The sequence below is a fragment of the Pecten maximus genome, chromosome 10 (assembly GCF_902652985.1).
Source record: "Pecten maximus chromosome 10, xPecMax1.1, whole genome shotgun sequence".
NCBI lineage: Eukaryota > Metazoa > Mollusca > Bivalvia > Pectinida > Pectinidae > Pecten > Pecten maximus.
In genome coordinates this window covers 41,443,352-41,462,862 of record NC_047024.1, presented here as the reverse complement: position 1 = coordinate 41,462,862, position 19,511 = coordinate 41,443,352, and the positions used below count along the sequence as shown (strand labels likewise).

The window sequence follows — 19,511 nt, the reverse complement described above, 5'->3', positions numbered from 1 at the left end:
TACAAGCTTTGAAACCATAAGGATATGGTGTTTTAAATTTGCTAGCTGTAAATTACTAAATAACACCCAATGTTGAATTTGAATGTTTTGTTTATTTTCTATTCGTACATCAGTGCTACAAATTATAACTTACATACACACATCAACAAGATCTGGAACAGACCTTGATATCAACAAGATCTGGAACAGACCTTGACACCCACAATCAGTGGTCACATGACTGTATGACCTTGACCTTATACACCAAGGAGGATTTCTTTTCAATCCAGCCATACTGATTCACATGAATTTTTCAAATATAATATTCAGTAGATCAGTTCAACATTGACCTTTCTCATGACCTCATGATTTGCATATATATCGGTAATCAAAATTAACCTGGGTAATAGCTGTAACAATTGCCTGGCAAACTCTGATTGACTGACTGCAGTGCACCACAGCCAATCAAATTTTTTTTAAGTGAAATCGAGTCGGCAATACTCGAGTCTCAATTTAAAAGAAACTTAAGATGCTGGTATGTATCGGATAATACATGTACATGCTTTTCAATGAGAGACAACAAAACTTGTTTCACACCATGCGGCATCACAGCAAATTTACTTTTGCAGAAGTTCAAGAACTAATCCGATTAATTGTTTCCTATGGCAGCATGTGATGCCGGTCGCAGCTCATCTATTGCACTATTCCGACTTCGGACATTTAACATAATTCCAGCCTCCTGGCAAGATACAGCACAGTCCACCATCGCTGTTTATGTAGAACAAATCCTCTCCGTGTTTTGAATTGGCTGTTTGTGACTTCTATATCACATCTAGCATATGTATATTAGAAGCTTTCTCAATATTAATCTTCAGAAACTTGGCAACAAAGTAAGTCACAGAGTACTGTATGACTTTTCTACAGATGATCGGGGAAGTGAAACTTTTTCACCGTATACAGGCCATGGTACAAGTTTTTAAGGAAGCATGTCCCCCACATGAATTTTACATGAAAAGTTTTAACGGGGCCCATTACTGTCTACTTGCCATGGTACAAGTTTTTAAGGAAGCACGTCCCGCAGATGAATTTTACATGAAAATTTATAAGGGGGCTCACAACTATCTACTTGTCACAGGCCTTCATGATAAAAGTTATCTGATGTGAGCTCTGTTAGTTTTCTACTTTATAAAGGCCTTGATTCAGACTGAGGTACATACATGTATAGGTAACTAGCCCTGTTTCTTTTCATTTTGTGCAGAAAATAGCTGAAAAAGACATTTCCTGTTAAATTCTCTGAATTGGCAAAACTATTAATTTAAAAATTAAAAATTGAATGAAGATCACTGCTTATTTGTGCTGTTTTCTTAACAAAGGAAGATTTCTATTACAGCTTTTGTTGCTATATCAAAAAAAATAAATGATAAACATGAAATTCAAAACGGCCTCAGGTTTAAAATAACCATTTAAAGATAATCCACACAAAATATTTTGATCCTGCATCTAGTAATTTCCTTTTATATATTTATACTAATTAAGGCATACCATTTTTCACCCTCAGTTGCTCCAGAAGCTTAAAGTTAAGTATTAAAATTTTAGAACAGCTTATTTGTTAACTTTTTGCTTATTTATAATTTGAAAATGAATGATTATGTAAAATTGAAGAATTTTTGATGACTGGATTCCAGTAAAGTCTGATGTTGTATGGTAGATAGTGTCAGGATTTCCTTGTGACTGGCACTCTTGCTCTGACGACCGTTTCATACTGGCACCTTCAAGATATAGGACTTTTCGGTGCTGACATATTTGCGATAGGACTTTTCCATGCCGACATATTTGATTTAGGACTTTTCGGTGCTGACATAAGGATCATCAGGATTGTTTGGTGCTGAAAAGTTTTCCTGTCACAGGGCACACATGTTTATTTTTAGCACAATGTACGTGTGTCACTACTCCATTTGGATAACGCACGAAAGAGGTGTCACTAAATGCCCGGTTACACATCGCACACATCCTGAAATAAACAGACAATTTAGTTCATTACAAATGACACAAATACAACATATATCATCAGGTTTTTAGACAATGTATCAATAAAACAAGAGGCCCATGGGGCCTGTATCGCTCACCTGGTTGAATTTGACCAAATGTCAAAATAATGTTCATGTTCAATTTGTTAATACATTATACAAAAATGTACTCTCTGAAAGACCATATGGATTATTTTTTACAACATAATGGTGTTTAAAGAAACTAAGTCCCTTAGGGTGGGGAAAACCCTTTGGCCTATGTTTACATAAGAATTGTGTTTATCCCTTTATGCCCAGCGTTACTATACATAGTTATGGGATTGAGGGTCACAGTAACCATTTATGCAAAATCTGTTCCCCCATCACCACGGATGTTTCTGACCAAATTGGGTTCAAATCCATTTAAAACTCAAATCTCTATTTCCCCTATTTGGCCCCTCCCTTCAGGCCCCTTGGTGGTCAGAGTCAATATTTATATAAACTCTCTTTCCCCCTTCCCCTAAGAATATTCCAGACCAAATTTGGTTCAAATCCATTAATAACTTTATGAATAATAGCGATTTAAAGGATAAACCCCTATTTCCCTATTTGGCCCCGCCCCTCAGGTCCCTAGGGGTTAAGAGTAAAAATTTATACAAACTATGTTTCCCTTCTACCAAGGATGTTCCTGACCAAATTTGGTTCAAATTCATTCATAACTTTATGACTAGTAGCGATTTAAAGGAGTAACCCTATTTCCCCTATTTGGCCCCGCCCCTCAGGTCCCTAGGGGTTCAGAGTAAAAATTTATACAAACTCTGTTCCCCTTCTGCCAAGGATGTTCCTGACCAAATTTGGTTCAAATTCATTCATAACTTTATGACTAGTAGCGATTTAAAGGAGTAACCCTATTTCCCCTATTTGGCCCCGCCCCTCAGGCCCCTGGGGGTTCAGAGTAAAAATTTATACAAACTCTGTTCCCTTTCTGCCAAGGATGTCACTGACCAAATTTGGTTCAAATTCATTCATAACTTTATGACTAGTAGCGATTTAAAGGAGTAACCCTATTTCCCCTATTTGGCCCCGCCCCTCAGGCCCCTGGGGGTTCAGAGTAAAAATTTATACAAACTCTGTTCCCTTTCTGCCAAGGATGTCACTGACCAAATTTGGTTCAAATTCATTCATAACTTTATGACTAGTAGCGATTTAAAGGAGTAACCCTATTTCCCCTATTTGGCCCCGCCCCTCAGGCCCCTGGGGGTTCAGAGTAAAAATTTATACAAACTCTGTTCCCTTTCTGCCAAGGATGTCACTGACCAAATTTGGTTCAAATTCATTCATAACTTTATGACAAGTAGCGATTTAAAGGAGTAACCCTATTTCCCCTATTTGGCCCCGCCCCTCAGGCCCCTGGGGGTTCAGAGTAAAAATTTATACAAACTCTGTTCCCTTTCTGCCAAGGATGTCACTGACCAAATTTGGTTCAAATTCATTCATAACTTTATGACTAGTAGCGATTTAAAGGAGTAACCCTATTTCCCCTATTTGGCCCCGCCCCTCAGGTCCCTAGGGGTTCAGAGTAAAAATTTATACAAACTCTGTTCACCTTCTGCCAAGGATGTTCCTGACCAAATTTGGTTCAAATTCATTCATAACTTTATGACAAGTAGCGATTTAAAGGATTAACCCTATTTCCCCTATTTGGTCCGCCCCTCAGGCCCCTGGGGGTTCAGAGTAAAACTGTATACAAACTCTGTTCCCCTTCCCCAAGGATGTTCCTGACCAAATTTGGTGAAAATCCATTCAATACTTTATGACTAGTAGCGATTTAAAGAAAAAGTTGACGGACGACGGACGACGGACGCCGGACGCCGGACGCTGCACCATGGCATAAGCTCACCGGCCCTTCGGGCCAGGTGAGCTAAAAATATACATAACAAGTCCCTCGACGAATGTAGGTCAAAGTTCAAAATATAGGTCATACTGACCTACTTTTGATACATGACACACTACCTCACCTAGGGGCACTCAAACCTAAAGTTTGAAGTTTCAATAAGTTACCAAGTAGTGTAGAAGTTAGAATAAATACTTGGTTTTTTTTTTCTCTTAAATATAGATCACAGTTCAAAATGTAGGTCATAGTGACCTACTTTTGATACATGACACAGCACTTCACCTAGGGGCACTCTACCACAAGTTTGAAGATTCAATAAGTTACCAAGTAGTGTAGAAGTTGGAATGAATTTCAGTTTTTTTTTCCTTAAATGTAGATCGAAGTTCAAAATGTAGGTCATTGTGACCTACTTTTGATACACGACACACCACCTCACCTAGGGGCACTCATACCACAAGTTTGAAGATTCAATAAGTTACCAAGTAGTGTAGAAGTTAGAATGAATACCTGTTTTTGTGGGGTTTTTTTTTTCCTCTTTTAAAAATGTAGTTCGAAGTTCAAAATGTAGGTCATTGTGACCTATTTTTGATACATGACACATCACCTCACCTTGGGAAACTCATGCCCAAAGTTTGAAGATTAAATAAGTTACCCAGTAGTGTAGAACTTAGAATGAATACCTGTTTTTTTTCTCTCTCTTAAATGTATATACGTAGAGCCAAGTTCAAAATGTAGGTTAAAGTGACCTACTTTTGATACATGACACACCACCTCACCATGGGGAGCTCATGCCCAAAGTTTGAAGTTTCTGTGACACAGTCTGGACAAGTCAAACAAGAGGCCCAGAGGGCCTGTATCGCTCACCTGGTTTCATGAGATATGAAATAAGGATGATGCTTCAGTATATTTGTCGCTGGTATTGCTATGTCAATATATATCATAAGCATTTTATATGGGTACATGTACATTGGTTTTATTTTAATACTAAAAATGCCAAAAAGTGCATTAATCCATGAAATGAAATGGACTTTTGGCGTGACCCCATAGGGTTGCTACCAAACAAATGTGAGTGATATCCATTGTTTAGTTTCAGAGAAGATCTTGTTTGGACTAATTGACCCCTTTTAACCCTGCCCTCTGCCCCCTGGGGGGTCAGCTCCTTCCTTTATACAATTTTGAATCTCTACCCCTATAGGATGCTACCAGTCAAACCATTGCTAACTTTCAGAGAATAATTTGTTTAAATCAATTTAGCCAAATTGACCCCTTTTGACCCCAAGGTGATGCTACCAGTAAAATATGAGAGATATCCATTGTTTGGTTCCAGAGAAGAGGTCAATTATATGAATATAGCCCGATTGACCACATTTGGCCCCGCCCTTCAGGCCCCTGGGGGGTCAGTCCCATCATTTGTACAATTTTGAATCCCCACCCCATAGTGATGCTACCAGGCAAATATGAGTGACAGGCATTGCTGGGTTTCAGAGAAGAAGTTGTTTATATCAATATAGCCAAATTGACCACATTTGTCCCCACCCCTCAGGCCCCTGGGGGGCCAGCCCCATCATTTGTACAATTTTGAATCCTCACCCCATAGTGATGCTACCAGGCAAATATGAGCGATATCCATTGCCCGGTCTCAGAGAAGAAGTCGTTTATATCAATATAGCCCAATTGACCCCTTTTGGCCCGCCCCTCAGGCCCCTGGGGGGCCAGCCCCATCATTTGTACAATTTTGAATCCTCACCCAATAGTGATGCTACCAGGCAAATATGAGCGATATCCATTGCTCGGTTTCAGAGAAGAAGTCGTTTATATCAATATAGCAAAATTGACCCCTTTTGGCCCCGCCCCTCAGGCCCCTGTGGGGCCAGCCCCATCATTTGTACAATTTTGAGTCTCCTACCCGTAGGGATGCTTCTGACCAAATTTGATCAAATTCTGATCAGCGGTTATGAAGAAGAAGTCAATTGTTGACGGACGGACGGACGGACGACGGACGACAGACGCCACGGTATGGCATAAGCTCACCTTGGTCTTTGGACCAGGTGAGCTAAAAAACGGAAGGACAAAAGGATGAACGGACATAATCCAACCCTATAATAGCACCTAAAGTTGTGAGTCTGAGCAATGTTTTCATTCAGACCCTCTTTAATAGATTAGAGAAACTGAATACAAATGTTACTTAATATAGATTATTCATCTGAGTGGGAAGGGTGTAAACCAATCAGAAGCATATGATACCAAATAGTGTTGACATTTTACTTTTCGGGCATAATTTGATTATATATATCTTCTACCTAACTCGCAATCTTTGAGCTGATGCAAACATTTGAATTTTGATTTACACTAGTGTAGTATATGAAGTAATACTGAAAAGCACCCTGCCCATGCTCTCAATGTATTGTTTTATTAGGAGCGGTCATTTTTTTCAGCAGTATTTCGGAATTTAAATGGAGGCTGTAATGTAAGTGTTATGAGTTTGCCACTTTTCTATTTAGTTTCCAGAAACTGAATGCAAGCCACCTTTTTCATAAATAAACAATGGTTATAATACATGTACATTAAGGTTACACAACAAGTGATTGTTGGATATGGAATTTATTTCACATGAGTAAGTTATTTTTTAAAAGTTACAAAAGACACAAGTGTGAAATAAATTTCATATCAAACAATCACGAGTCATGTGACCTGTTTCTACCACAATAATATCGGCTTGAATCAAAGGGAAACGTGGCCTAGTAAAATTTCGCATATGCAAATAAAGTGTACCGGTGACGTCCGGGACCCGGTGATGTGACGTCATTCGATTATTGATGACGTCAATAACAATTACAGCTTGGGTCAAAGTTCGAATTCTTGACCAATCAAAACACCGGAAGGTCATATACCACTAGTGGTATATAACATATATTTATCCAACAGTCGGCACATTTATACCATGGCTTGAGAGTGGAATAACAGCGTATTGTGGTAGAAAATTAATTATATGTGTAACAGAATGTACATGTAAAATGTACAAGTTTCTGGCAGGTCTTAGTAATAACCCTGGGCTAGGTCAGATCAATCAATCATTAAAGGAAGACTATGCCAAGCTGATGCTACACCAAGGGAGGTGTATACTCTAGCTGCCTGTCACAAATACAGGTAATATAGTATAGAAATTTAATAAATACCAGCAAACGAAAAACCTATACAGGGTCGTAAAATGACCGCTTATTACACCCAAAGTTACATACTGAATGTAGAGACTCTGTAAGATTTCCTCGGGATGCCATTGATAATTTCTTCACTTTGAATTTAAAAGATATAAAGAGAATCTCAAACTTGTGGAGGGTGGCAATAGTGTATATTATGAAACTTTTGGTATTTTTAAAAAATATATAATAGCCTTGGTTTACCTGCTTATAATTACTCCGTTGTCTGCGTACAGTCCTAAAATTAAGTTCGAGAGTCATCATGGCGTTACTGGCCTCTTGGTTACTATATTTTCATTAGAATGTGTTTTATTATGATTTTCATAGCTTTATATAACAATTTTAAAAAATATTTTCATTGTTTGTTTTTGTTTAACGTCCTATTAACAGCCAGGGTCATTTATGGACGTGCCAGGTTGAGGAGGTGGAGGAAAGCCGAAGTACCCGGAGAAAAACCACCAGGCCTACGATCAGTACCTGGCAACTGCCCCACGTAGGTTTCGAACTCGCAACCCAGAGGTGGAGAGCTAGTGATAAAGTGTCGGGACACCTTAACCACTCTGCCCCATTTTCATTAGCATCAGCATATAAGGCATTTAAAAAAAAATAAAAAATTCTATATGGAATAAATTCCAACCATTTTGCTACATCAGAGTTTTTCACAGCTCACAAAAAAAACTTATCACTTTGATGAGAATAAAAAAAGGCCATGCTTAAATGAAAATCTGCTTGTGTATATATTAAAATGTCTGGTACCAGTCTCTGAAGTAGGAAAGAAATGTGAGGTTTCATTGATATACTGAAATATATATCTGAAACCTTCATGAATAATATACACAACATTAAAGTTCAAATAAAGCCTCCGGCGTACCTGTCACAAAATACCTGTCTGTGCATATATGCATGTACTCGTCAAGAGATTTAGCTGTACTGTGAAATTCCTTTCATTAAGGTCATTGAAGGAAATCATATTCCAAGGGACAATATGTAAGTGTCTGTTCAGCTAAGACAGCTACCTGTCCTAGTTAAATCATAAACAAAGAAAAAAGTATTGCCAACAAAGTCAGAACATGTACCACTCACTACCCTATCAGTTACATTTCAATGACAATACACAAGGTTTTTAAATTTCATTTCTTTTTAAAAAAGTTTTTGCAGGTAGTGGATAGCTGTCAATGTTTGTATGAGGTTTGTTTTCACATTTAAAGAAACATTTGTTTGCTGGATGCACTGTTCCATGAACAGCGAGGGTAATTTTGAAGTAAATTATATTTTTAGTAGCTGGTGGCTACCTCAATAAACATCACATGGGAGGCCTGTCACATGCTATCCAGAGCAATCAGGGTAATGGAAACTTTAGACTTGTGTTTTTTTTTAATTTTTTTTTTTTAATTTCCTTTGAAATGGAAGCTTACATAAGATTATTAATTACAAAAACTGCTTGACATTCCCCTGCAGTGAATTTCCCCTGGAAATTGTCGATACCATTAATGTCTGGATACTGATGGGGGCTTTATAAGATAGTGATTTTTTCAACATTTACAATCCAGTCTGAATTCTCAATGAGTCGTATAAATCCAAAGTTATATACAAGATTTAAATGAGCAGAACCCTAAGAAATTAAACCTTTTCTTTTCTTCTTCTGTTTTAATATGTGATATGAGATTTTGCTAATCTCCTTTTTGTCAGAGATCCTGGAGTCTGTCCCACTGATGATGGTATGTACAGTGAGACATCCCTATGTATAAGAGGAAGGATAAAACCATGGCCTATTGCTGTGACATTATACACTAAAGCCAGAACTTCCTTCTGATGTCAGACAGTATATGAGATCCCAGAGTGGAGCTATTTATACAGTGACAATAATTCTAATGTGAAAACACACTACTGTAGTTATACTAATCAACGCCCAGGGGTTTGACCTTCATGAGCGAACACTTAAAAGAGCACAAAGTTTCTAAGTTTGTTAGGTGGGACCAAAACCTTTAAACTCAGGGTAAATACATATACATGTATCTGTTCTTTAAATTTTTTTTTTTTTTTTTTTTGCATTATCCTTAATTTGTGTATTGATTATTTTCTAAGTAAAGTGTGGGGCGTTTATAGAATTAAATACTGTACGTCCTCAAATCGTATGCAGGTAAGAGATATATTTCCTCTTCATAATTCACTTACCAGGCTGATGACTAACCAATGAATGGCTCACCTTGGCCCATAGCTTATTATGGTAATACGTAACCACAGACTACTGTTCAGAGCAATATCATCAATTACATGGAGCAATGACGTACTTTATAAAATATATTTTTATCAAAAAGCTCTGTATGTCTGCAAACTGACAAGAAACTATTTTCAGAAGATAAAACGATATTCAGGAGATTTTAGCTATTCTCAGATATTTATAATCAATATTCTAGGAAAATGATAAAGACCATATCTGCGGAATTGATCCGAGATTTCCGTTGTATGGCCGACGAGCTTGTACAGGATATGATAGAAGCTCTATAATCTACAATATCCCGAAGGACACTATGGCCATATAGCTTATTTTAATATCATTTTCAAACAAAAACTATACTCAAAAAGACTAACACTATTGGACTTCAATCTAAATGAAGATCAGAGGTGTTTGGTCCACTCCCTCATGCTAAAGGATGGGGGTGCGAGCTGTTGTGCTTGTGACTTTGTGCTAGATAATTATATATATGATTTTCCAACATTGTTCTGGATAGCATGCAACTGGCCTCCAATAAGTTGTTAAGTGAGGTAGCCACCAGCTACTACAAAGTTTTCTTGAATTCTGGACAGCATGCAACTGGCCTCCAATAAATTAAGTGAGGTAGCCATCAGCTATACAAGGTTATCTTGAATTCTGGACAGCATGCAACTGGCCTCCAGTAAGTTGTTAAGTGATGAGGTAGCCATCAGCTACTACAATGTTATCTTGAAATGTTTTAGGTGATTTTGAATATAATAATCCAGCAAACAACCAAATCAATCTATTACAAGTACTGGAAAAAAAATCGTAAAACATTTGCTGTCCATGATAACAAGTTGTCAGGAATAAAAGAACAACTAACAAAGAACGAAGAAAAAAAAAATATCTAAAGTCCTGTGATATCATATAATGATACGCCTACATACTCATGTGTTGCATGAATTAACAGGAGAAATTTCTTTTAGCAACAACAATAATAATTCTTATTACAAAACAAGAGAATTTATCATAAGTAACATATAGGCCACAAATTTTCCAGTTTGGATACTTTCCAAAAACTGACATCTCCTGTTTTCCGTTTTTAGCTCGTGACAAGAATTACGAGCTGTAACACCATTAAATAGCTGGTATTCTATCTAAAAAAATTACAACAGCTTGACCCGATGAAATGTACACAATAATATTTAGTTTTGTACGAATCTACAACATCGTAGTAATGACACTGGCATGTACGCCCAAGTTAGGAATGAATCATAAATTTTCTGTCTAAAATGAGGTTACAATCATTGTACAGTCAATTATCACAAACAACCAAGCGATGAAGATAAAAATGTCAAAAATGTACAAGTTACGAAAGAATGAAACCTCTGTGACCTAATACAGCATCAAAAATACTTCGGGGGGTAAGATTTGACAATTTGTATATATTTTTTCTGAAAGCTATTATCATTTGTAAAATATATTTTTCACACGTTCTCTCGGTCAGCATTGTCAAAAATGTTTTGAACACAATCAAACCGTAGACAGGAAATCCCTCTGAAACTCTGATTTATTGTGTAATGTTACATTATAAAACGGGTAATGATGGAGGAGGGGCGACCTTTAACCTTAGTAATGATCTGAGGCTAAGAGGGGGCAACAACTATAAAGATATAGCCTTTTGATTTCAGTCAATACATTTGATTGACCTCATCACAAGGCAATAATTGTTAATTATTGAAATTCCGTTAACTTCCTTTAAACCATGAAATTCTGGACGTATTACATGAATAAACCAAGAATTATCCCTGAATACAATTTAAATTTCAAAATATTTTATTGTCAACACAACAAGTATAATAACAAGGTATTTTTTACATAGAATATCATCAAGATTTGGTGTTGGCAAAAGGGATTGAACAACAGGATCAGCCTATATTTAGTACTTTCTTAATAGAATACACGGTGAAAGAAGAATGGTATGAAGATATGTAAGGATTTTGTCTACCACTTATGTCCCTCAAATCTCCTTAATTGGGATATGTGAATCATCCGATGATAATTGTCTTAAAACAAAAACGAAAAAAAAACCCAAAAAAATTGAATGTGTGAGTCAGTCTACAAGTTAAATGATGTAGCAGGAAAAAATCTGACGACAAAACTTTCCATTTTTTAGCGGCCTAGCGTTGATTGGTCGCCTAGCTAGGATGAAGTTTAATACTATCCATTGCACATCTCCGACAACACCCCCTCAGACGTCTCGACACAACACAACAATATAAATATCTGTGTGTCCTAGCGCGTGTGGCATCTCCCAGGTACACTCCGACAATCACACACAGAGCTGTCTACAACGGCAATCAGAGGAAGCAAATTACATGAACCTGTTCCTATCTAGATCCCTCCCAATATGGCGCACCATAGAATGTTATCAGAGACACCCGTTACTACGAGCCTTATCTGTAAAACATGCAGAGTCCTTTCAGAACCTCTTCACAAAGCCAGGTATGATTTTGACAAACGGCTCTGGGTATAGATTTTGTCAGCACTGTCAGCTAGAAAATGTGAGGTTTTAATTAACATTAACTTTCCACAAATGAACCTGTCTAATCTGACACCTTGTGGAACACAGCGTATTGGTCAGATTAACCTGTCTAATCTGACATCCTTTGAGACACAACATATTGGTCAGATTAACCTGTCTATTCTGACACCCAGTGGAAAACAATATATTGGTCAGATTAACCTCTCTTATCCGACACCCTGAGTTACACAACTTATTGATCAGCTAAACTTCTCTAATCTGACATCCTGTGAACACAACATATTGGTCAGATTAACCAGTCTAATCTGACACCCTGAAGCACACAACATATTGGTCAGACTAACCTGTCTAATCCGACACCCTGAAGCACACAACATATTGGTCATACTAACCTGTCTAATCCGACACCCTGTAGAACACAACATATTGGCCAGACTAACCTGTCTAATCTGACATACTGTGAACACAACTTATTGTTCGGCTAAACCTCTCTAATCTGACATCCTGTGAACACAACATATTGGTCAGATTAACCTGTCTAATATGACACCCTGTGTAACACAACTTATTGTTCAGCTAACCTCTCTAATCTGACACCCTGTGTGACACATGTTTTTGTTTGTTAACCTGTCTTATCTGACACCCTGAAGCACACAACATAATACTCTATAATTCAGTGAGGTAACCACCATCTATCTATAATACGAGACAGCCACACCCCAAAATAACCCAGTCAGTGTTTACAGGATGATAAACAAACTAAACAAACAAATACATAAGTTATGATGATATAATGGATGACCTTTGAAATGCCTTAACTACACATTATGATGATTTATTGGAAAACCGTTTAACTACGTACTTTCATACCAAAAAGCCCAGTTTTTTTCATAAAATCATAAATCTTAAAAAGCTAAACGAAAATGAATGAAGACTCACATGCCAAGATATAGTATGTACAGTGATTGTGCCTTAAATTATAGGTACATTTGTACACACACTTGATAACTTTTACGACTACAAAGCTGTTCCAACAAATATCCGGCCCATGATATTGGCTATATATTACGGGGGTGGATCTCAAAGCTCTGTGACGTTTCCTGATGTCAAATTATTCAAACATACGAAATCTTTAAAGAATTTGTCAGTGCATTAATTACTAGGTGTGGCCCCAGACACCCTTACACACGTATAGCTGTCAAGATAAACCAACAAGCCTTTTTCACCACAACTACTGGAATTTCATTACAAAAAAAAAATGAGAGTTTGCTTACTGCAAATTCCATGGGATCTGGGAATCGTTGATATTTAAAAGAAGTTTTTGTAAAAGATTGTTTAACCCAGCTCACAAAAATTAAACAACAGGCAGAATGTTTCAGTAATTGTTTTTAATAACCGGTGTATATGATAGAAAATAACAGTAATTATAACTGTAGGATTTTCATGTCAAAGATCTTAAAAACAACATGACCAGTACAATGTATTTATTTATATAGTATAACAAATAATCTATTGTTCTTGTAAGAAATATGACTCACTTCAGGAAAAACATCTTCATTATCTCCCTGATAACAGGTCAGTAAGTGTATATTATCATTTATACCATATCTATTCTAATAAATGTCCTACCCTATACTAACCAGTGTATATTCTCATTTATACCATATCTATTCTAATAAATGTCCTACCCTATACTAAACAGTATCTCTTCCTGTTTTTCTTTAATATCATACAAACCACCAGAGAACTTACTGAGTCCATAATATATAGCTTAAGTCCAGAATAATTTAATCCAAAACAGCCAACAATATAACTGTACCAAGAACACATACATGTACATGTATATTAACATCCAGAACTTCATTTTGTCATCATCCATGTAAATGTAACTATGCCTTGTAATACACTGTATATATGTTGGGAGAACGCGTTGATAAGTTGTTGTAACTTGTGCCTAATCCCGTGTCTATGTTTAGACAATAAATATGTTTAAACTAAAACTTCAGGACGGTGACACCTTGGGCGTTCATTAGAATGAATATGGTAATACACTATAAAATGTCTTAAAAGTTTCCAGAACAAGGAAACAATTTGAAATACTTAAGTGACATTTATCATATTTATATTACCAGGTATCCATTATCAAGTAGATTTATTTTTTATGATATTCAATATATTTTTTTTTGGCTCAACAATGAGGAAGTTTTTAGCCTGTTGATTAGCTGACAGTGTAAACAGTATATATATGTCAAGACACCCCAAATGGAACAGCTGTGAAATGAACGACTTTGAAATGGGACGACTGTGGAATGTGAAGACTATGAAATCAGACAACTGTGAAATGGGACAACTATAAAATCAGATGACTATTGAATGGGACAACTGTGAACTGGGATGACTGTGAAATCGGACAACTATAAAATCAGACGACTGTGAAATCAGACAACTGTGAAATCGGACAACTGTGAAATCAGACAACTGTGAAATCGGACAACTGTGAAATCAGACAACTGTGAAATCGGACAACTGTATGGAATGTGCCGACTATATATATTGAATGGGACGACTTTGAATTGGGACAACTGCAAAATGGGACGACTGTGAAATGGGACGATTATGAAATGGGACAACTGTGAAAGGGGATGACTAATAACTAAATAGACAACTATAAAATGGGACAACTATTCCATGGGGGGACTATGAAATGGGACAACTACTCTATGGGGCGACTATGAAATGGGACAACTATTCCATAAGGCGACTATGAAATGGGACAACTATTTGATGGGGCGACTATGAAATGGGACAACTATTCCATGGGGCGACTATGAAATGGGACATCTATTCCATGGGGTGACTATGAAATGGGACAACTATTCTATGGGGCAACTATGAAATGGGACAACTATTCCATGGGGCGACTATGAAATGGGACAACTACTCTATGTGGCGACTATGAAATGGGACAACTATTCCATGGGGCGACTATGAAATGGGACAACTATTCCATGGGGCGACTATGAAATGGGACATCTATTCCATGGGGTGACTATGAAATGGGACAACTATTCCATGGGGCGACTATGAAATGGGACAACTACTCTATGTGGCGACTATGAAATGGGACAACTACTCTATGGGGCGACTATGAAATGGGACAACTATTCCATGGGGCGACTATGAAATGGGACATCTATTCCATGGGGTGACTATGAAATGGGACAACTATTCCATGGGGCGACTATGAAATGGGACAACTATTCCATGGGGCGACTATGAAATGGGACAACTATTCCATGGGGCGATTATGGAATGTGACAACTATTCTATGGGGCAACTATGGAATGTAATGACTACATATTGATTGGGACGACTATGAATTGGGATACTGCAAAATGGAATGCCTGTAAAATGGGACGAATATAAAAGGAGAAACCTTTCCAATGGGACAACTAAGGAATGTGACGACTATCAAGAAGGACAAGTGTAAAATTGGACAACTGTGAAGGGATGATCTAAAACTATTAATGACACTGAAATGGACATACACTTTGATATATTTCAGTGTATTCTGATGGCTGTGACTGGGATGGTGAGAAAGATGTTCACCAACGGGGTTTTACCAGTTGATCGCAGGACATAAATACAGTGAATTACCTGTCAGCATTTTAAGAATTTCCAATATAATGATACAAAACACTTTCATGTATTAAACCAGTCTCTTGATGAACATATGAATAAATATATCATTGTACTAAAATTCATATAATTTAATCTAAGGGATGAAAAAAAGGATAAAAAAACTTTTACCACGAAAACTTTTAAATCCTGTTTATAGAACTTTAGATAATATCATAATAATTTACATGCAATTTACCTGTCAAAATAGAAATATATAGCAGTGAGCAGGCCCTAAATGTTTAAATCTTCCTGGTTTGGGGATAGCTTCCACAACCCATTTACCACAACAAAAGATTTACTTGTAGGACTTTGCATCTCAGCGAGTCACTCACAAGCCAGGTAACATATATCTACGGGCCCACTCAATTAATCTACTTTTAAGATTAAAGGTAATTTTTCATGTTCTAAATCCAGTAAATATATTGCTGATATAAATTTCCGTTTTTAGTTTCTCGTTTCTGAATGTACAGGTAGAGGTTTATCCCGGGACAGGGCCGTACCAGGTATGCCATCAACAACATGTTTCTTTTTTCTTATTGTTCACAAGTTCAGCCAGTCATGGGAAAATCTTGTATACGATGAATGTGACCTGGTGACAAGCCAATAAAATCGGTCTACCAAATTGACATTAAGTCAGGTAAATCTGTTATTGATGAAGTCTGGGCTCTGTATAAAATTTGTCTGGTTTAAGGTGATAAAATAACATCAGCAGTTTTGACTAAAAGAAATATATAAATAATTTTAAAAAAAAATAGCTGTTACATAATCCTTTGTTTCAGAAATCCAATATAAGTCAGTATGTACTATTGGGAACATGTATGTCACCTGTGCAAGTTCAATAAGTTACAAGTCCAGTAAGTTACAAGTCCAGTAAGTTACAAGTCCGGTAAGTTATAAGTCCAATAAGTTACAAGTCCAGTAAGTTACAAGTCCAGTAAGTTAAAAGTCCAGTAAGTTACAAGTCCAATAAGTTACAAGTCCAGTAAGTTACAAGTCCAGTAAGTTAGAAGTCCAGTAAGTTAAAAGTCCAATAAGTTACAAGTCCAATGTTACAAGTCCAATAAGTTAAAAGTCCAGTAAGTTACAAGTCCAGTAAGTTACAAGTCCAGTAAGTTAAAAGTCCAATAAGTTACAAGTCCAATGTTACAAGTCTAATAAGTTACAAGTCCAGTAAGTTACAAGTCCAATAAGTTACAAGTCCAGTAAGTTACAAGTCCAATGTTACAAGTCTAATAAGTTACAAGTCCAATAAGTTACAAGTCCAATAAGTTACAAGTCTATTAAGTTACAAGTCCAATAAGTGTTGACAATAATTCTGACTTGTGTGTCAGTGTTGGCAATGATTCTTACTTGTGTGTGTCAGTGTTGAAAATGATTCTGACTTGTGTGTGTCAGTGTTGACAATGATTCTGACTTGTGTGTGTCAGTGTTGACAATGATTCTGACTTGTGTGTGTCAGTGTTGACAATGATTCTGACTTGTGTGTGTCAGTGTTGAAAATGATTCTGACTTGTGTGTGTCAGTGTTGACAATAATTCTGACGTGTGTGTGAGTGTTGACAATGATTCTGACTTGTGTGTGTCAGTGTTGAAAATGATTCTGACTTGTGTGTGTCAGTGTTGACAATGATTCTGACTTGTGTGTGTCAGTGTTGAAAATGATTCTGACTTGTGTGTGTCAGTGTTGACAATGATTCTGACGTGTGCATGTCAGTGTTGACAATAATTCTGACTTGTGTGTCAGTGTTGACAATGAGTCGGACTTGTGTGTCAGTGTTGACAATAGTCTGACTTGTGTGTGTCAGTGTTGACAATAATTCTGACGTGTGTGTGTCAGTGTTGACAATGATTCTGACTTGTGTGTGTCAGTGTTGACAATGATTCTGACTTGTGTGTGTCAGTGTTGACAATAATTCTGACTTGTGTGTCAGTGTTGACAATGAGTCTGACTTGTGTGTCAGTGTTGACAATAATTCTGACTTGTGTGTGTCAGTGTTGACAATAATTCTGACGTGTGTGTGTCAGTGTTGACAATGATTCTGACTTGTGTGTGTCAGTGTTGACAATGATTCTGACTTGTGTGTGTCAGTGTTGACAATGATTCTGACTTGTGTGTGTCAGTGTTGACAATAATTCTGACTTGTGTGTGTCAGTGTTGACAATGATTCTGACTTGTGTGTGTCAGTGTTGACAATGATTCTGACTTGTGTGTGTCAGTGTTGACAATAATTCTGACTTGTGTGTCAGTGTTGACAATAATTCTGACTTGTGTGTCAGTGTTGACAATGATTCTGACTTGTGTGTGTCAGTGTTGACAATAATTCTGACTTGTGTGTGTCAGTGTTGACAATGATTCTGACTCGTGTGTCAGTGTTGACAATGATTCTGACTTGTGTGTCAGTGTTGACAATGATTCTGACTTGTGTGTCAGTGTTGACAATGAGTCTGACTTGTGTGTCAATGTTGACAATGATTCTGACCCCTGTGTCAGTGTTGACAATGATTCTGACTTGTGTGTGTCAGTGTTGACAATAATTCTGACTTGTGTGTGTCAGTGTTGACAATAATTCTGACTTGTGTGTGTCAATGTTGACAATGATTCTGACTAGTGTGTGTAAGTGTTGACAATAATTCTGACTTGTGTGTGTCAGTGTTGACAATAATTCTGACTTGTGTGTGTCAGTGTTGACAATAATTCTGACTTGTGTGTGTCAGTGTTGACAATGATTCTGACTAGTGTGTAAGTGTTGACAATAATTCTGACTTGTGTGTCAATGTTGACAATGATTCTGACTTGTGTGTGTCAGTGTTGACAATGATTCTGACTTGTGTGACAGTGTTGACAATGATTCTGACTTGTGTGTGTCAGTGTTGACAATGATTCTGACTTGTGTGTGTCAGTGTTGACAATAATTCTGACTTGTGTGTCAGTGTTGACAATAATTCTGACTTGTGTGTGTCAGTGTTGACAATAATTCTGACTTGTGTGTGTCAGTGTTGCCAATGATTCTGACTTGTGTGTGTCAGTGTTGACAATAATTCTGACTTGTGTGTCAGTGTTGACAATAATTCTGACTTGTGTGTGTAAGTGTTGACAATAATTCTGACTTGTGTGTGTCAATGTTGACAATGATTCTGACTTGTGTGTGTCAGTGTTGACAATAATTCTGACTTGTGTGTCAGTGTTGACAATAATTCTGACTTGTGTGTGTCAATGTTGACAATGATTCTGAGTTGTGTGTGTCAGTGTTGACAATGATTCTGACTTGTGTGTGTCAGTGTTGACAATGATTCTGACGTGTGCATGTCAGTGTTGACAATAATTCTGACTTGTGTGTCAGTGTTGACAATGAGACTGACTCGTGTGTGTCAGTGTTGATAACGATTCTGACTTGTGTGTCAGTGTTGACAATGATTCTGACTTGTGTGTGTCAGTGTTGACAATAATTCTGACTTGTGTGTCAGTGTTGACAATGATTCTGACTTGTGTGTGTCAGTGTTGACAATGATTCTGACCCGTGTCAGTGTTGACAATAATTCTGACTTGTGTGTCAGTGTTGACAATGATTCTGACTTGTGTGTGTCAGTGTTGACAATAATTCTGACTTGTGTGTCAGTGTTGACAATGATTCTGACTTGTGTGTCAGTGTTGACAATAATTCTGACTCGTGTGTGTCAGTGTTGACAATGATTCTGACTTGTGTGTGTCAGTGTTGACAATAATTCTGACTTGTGTGTGTCAGTGTTGACAATGATTCTGACTTGTGTGTCAGTGTTGACAATGATTCTGACTTGTGTGTCAGTGTTGACAATAATTCTGACTTGTGTGTGTCAGTGTTGACAATGATTCTGACTTGTGTGTCAGTGTTGACAATAATTCTGACTTGTGTGTGTCAGTGTTGACAATAATTCTGACTTGTGTATGTCAGTGTTGACAATGATTCTGACTTGTGTGACAGTGTTGACAATGATTCTGACTTGTGTGACAGTGTTGACAATGATTCCGACATGTA

General features: G+C 37.2%; 1 protein-coding gene across 1 annotated transcript in view; it reads right to left on the bottom strand.

The window, feature by feature from the left end:
- Positions 1 to 72: 72 nt before the first annotated feature.
- Positions 73 to 19,511, bottom strand: part of LOC117336042 (transforming growth factor-beta receptor-associated protein 1-like) — a 56,027-nt gene continuing 36,588 nt past the window's right edge. Inside the window, exon 22 of the mRNA XM_033896382.1 lies at positions 73 to 1,990. Within this exon, the coding sequence (XP_033752273.1) occupies positions 1,849 to 1,990 (142 nt within the window). The 3' untranslated portion in view covers positions 73 to 1,848. The remainder of the gene's footprint in view (positions 1,991 to 19,511) is intronic.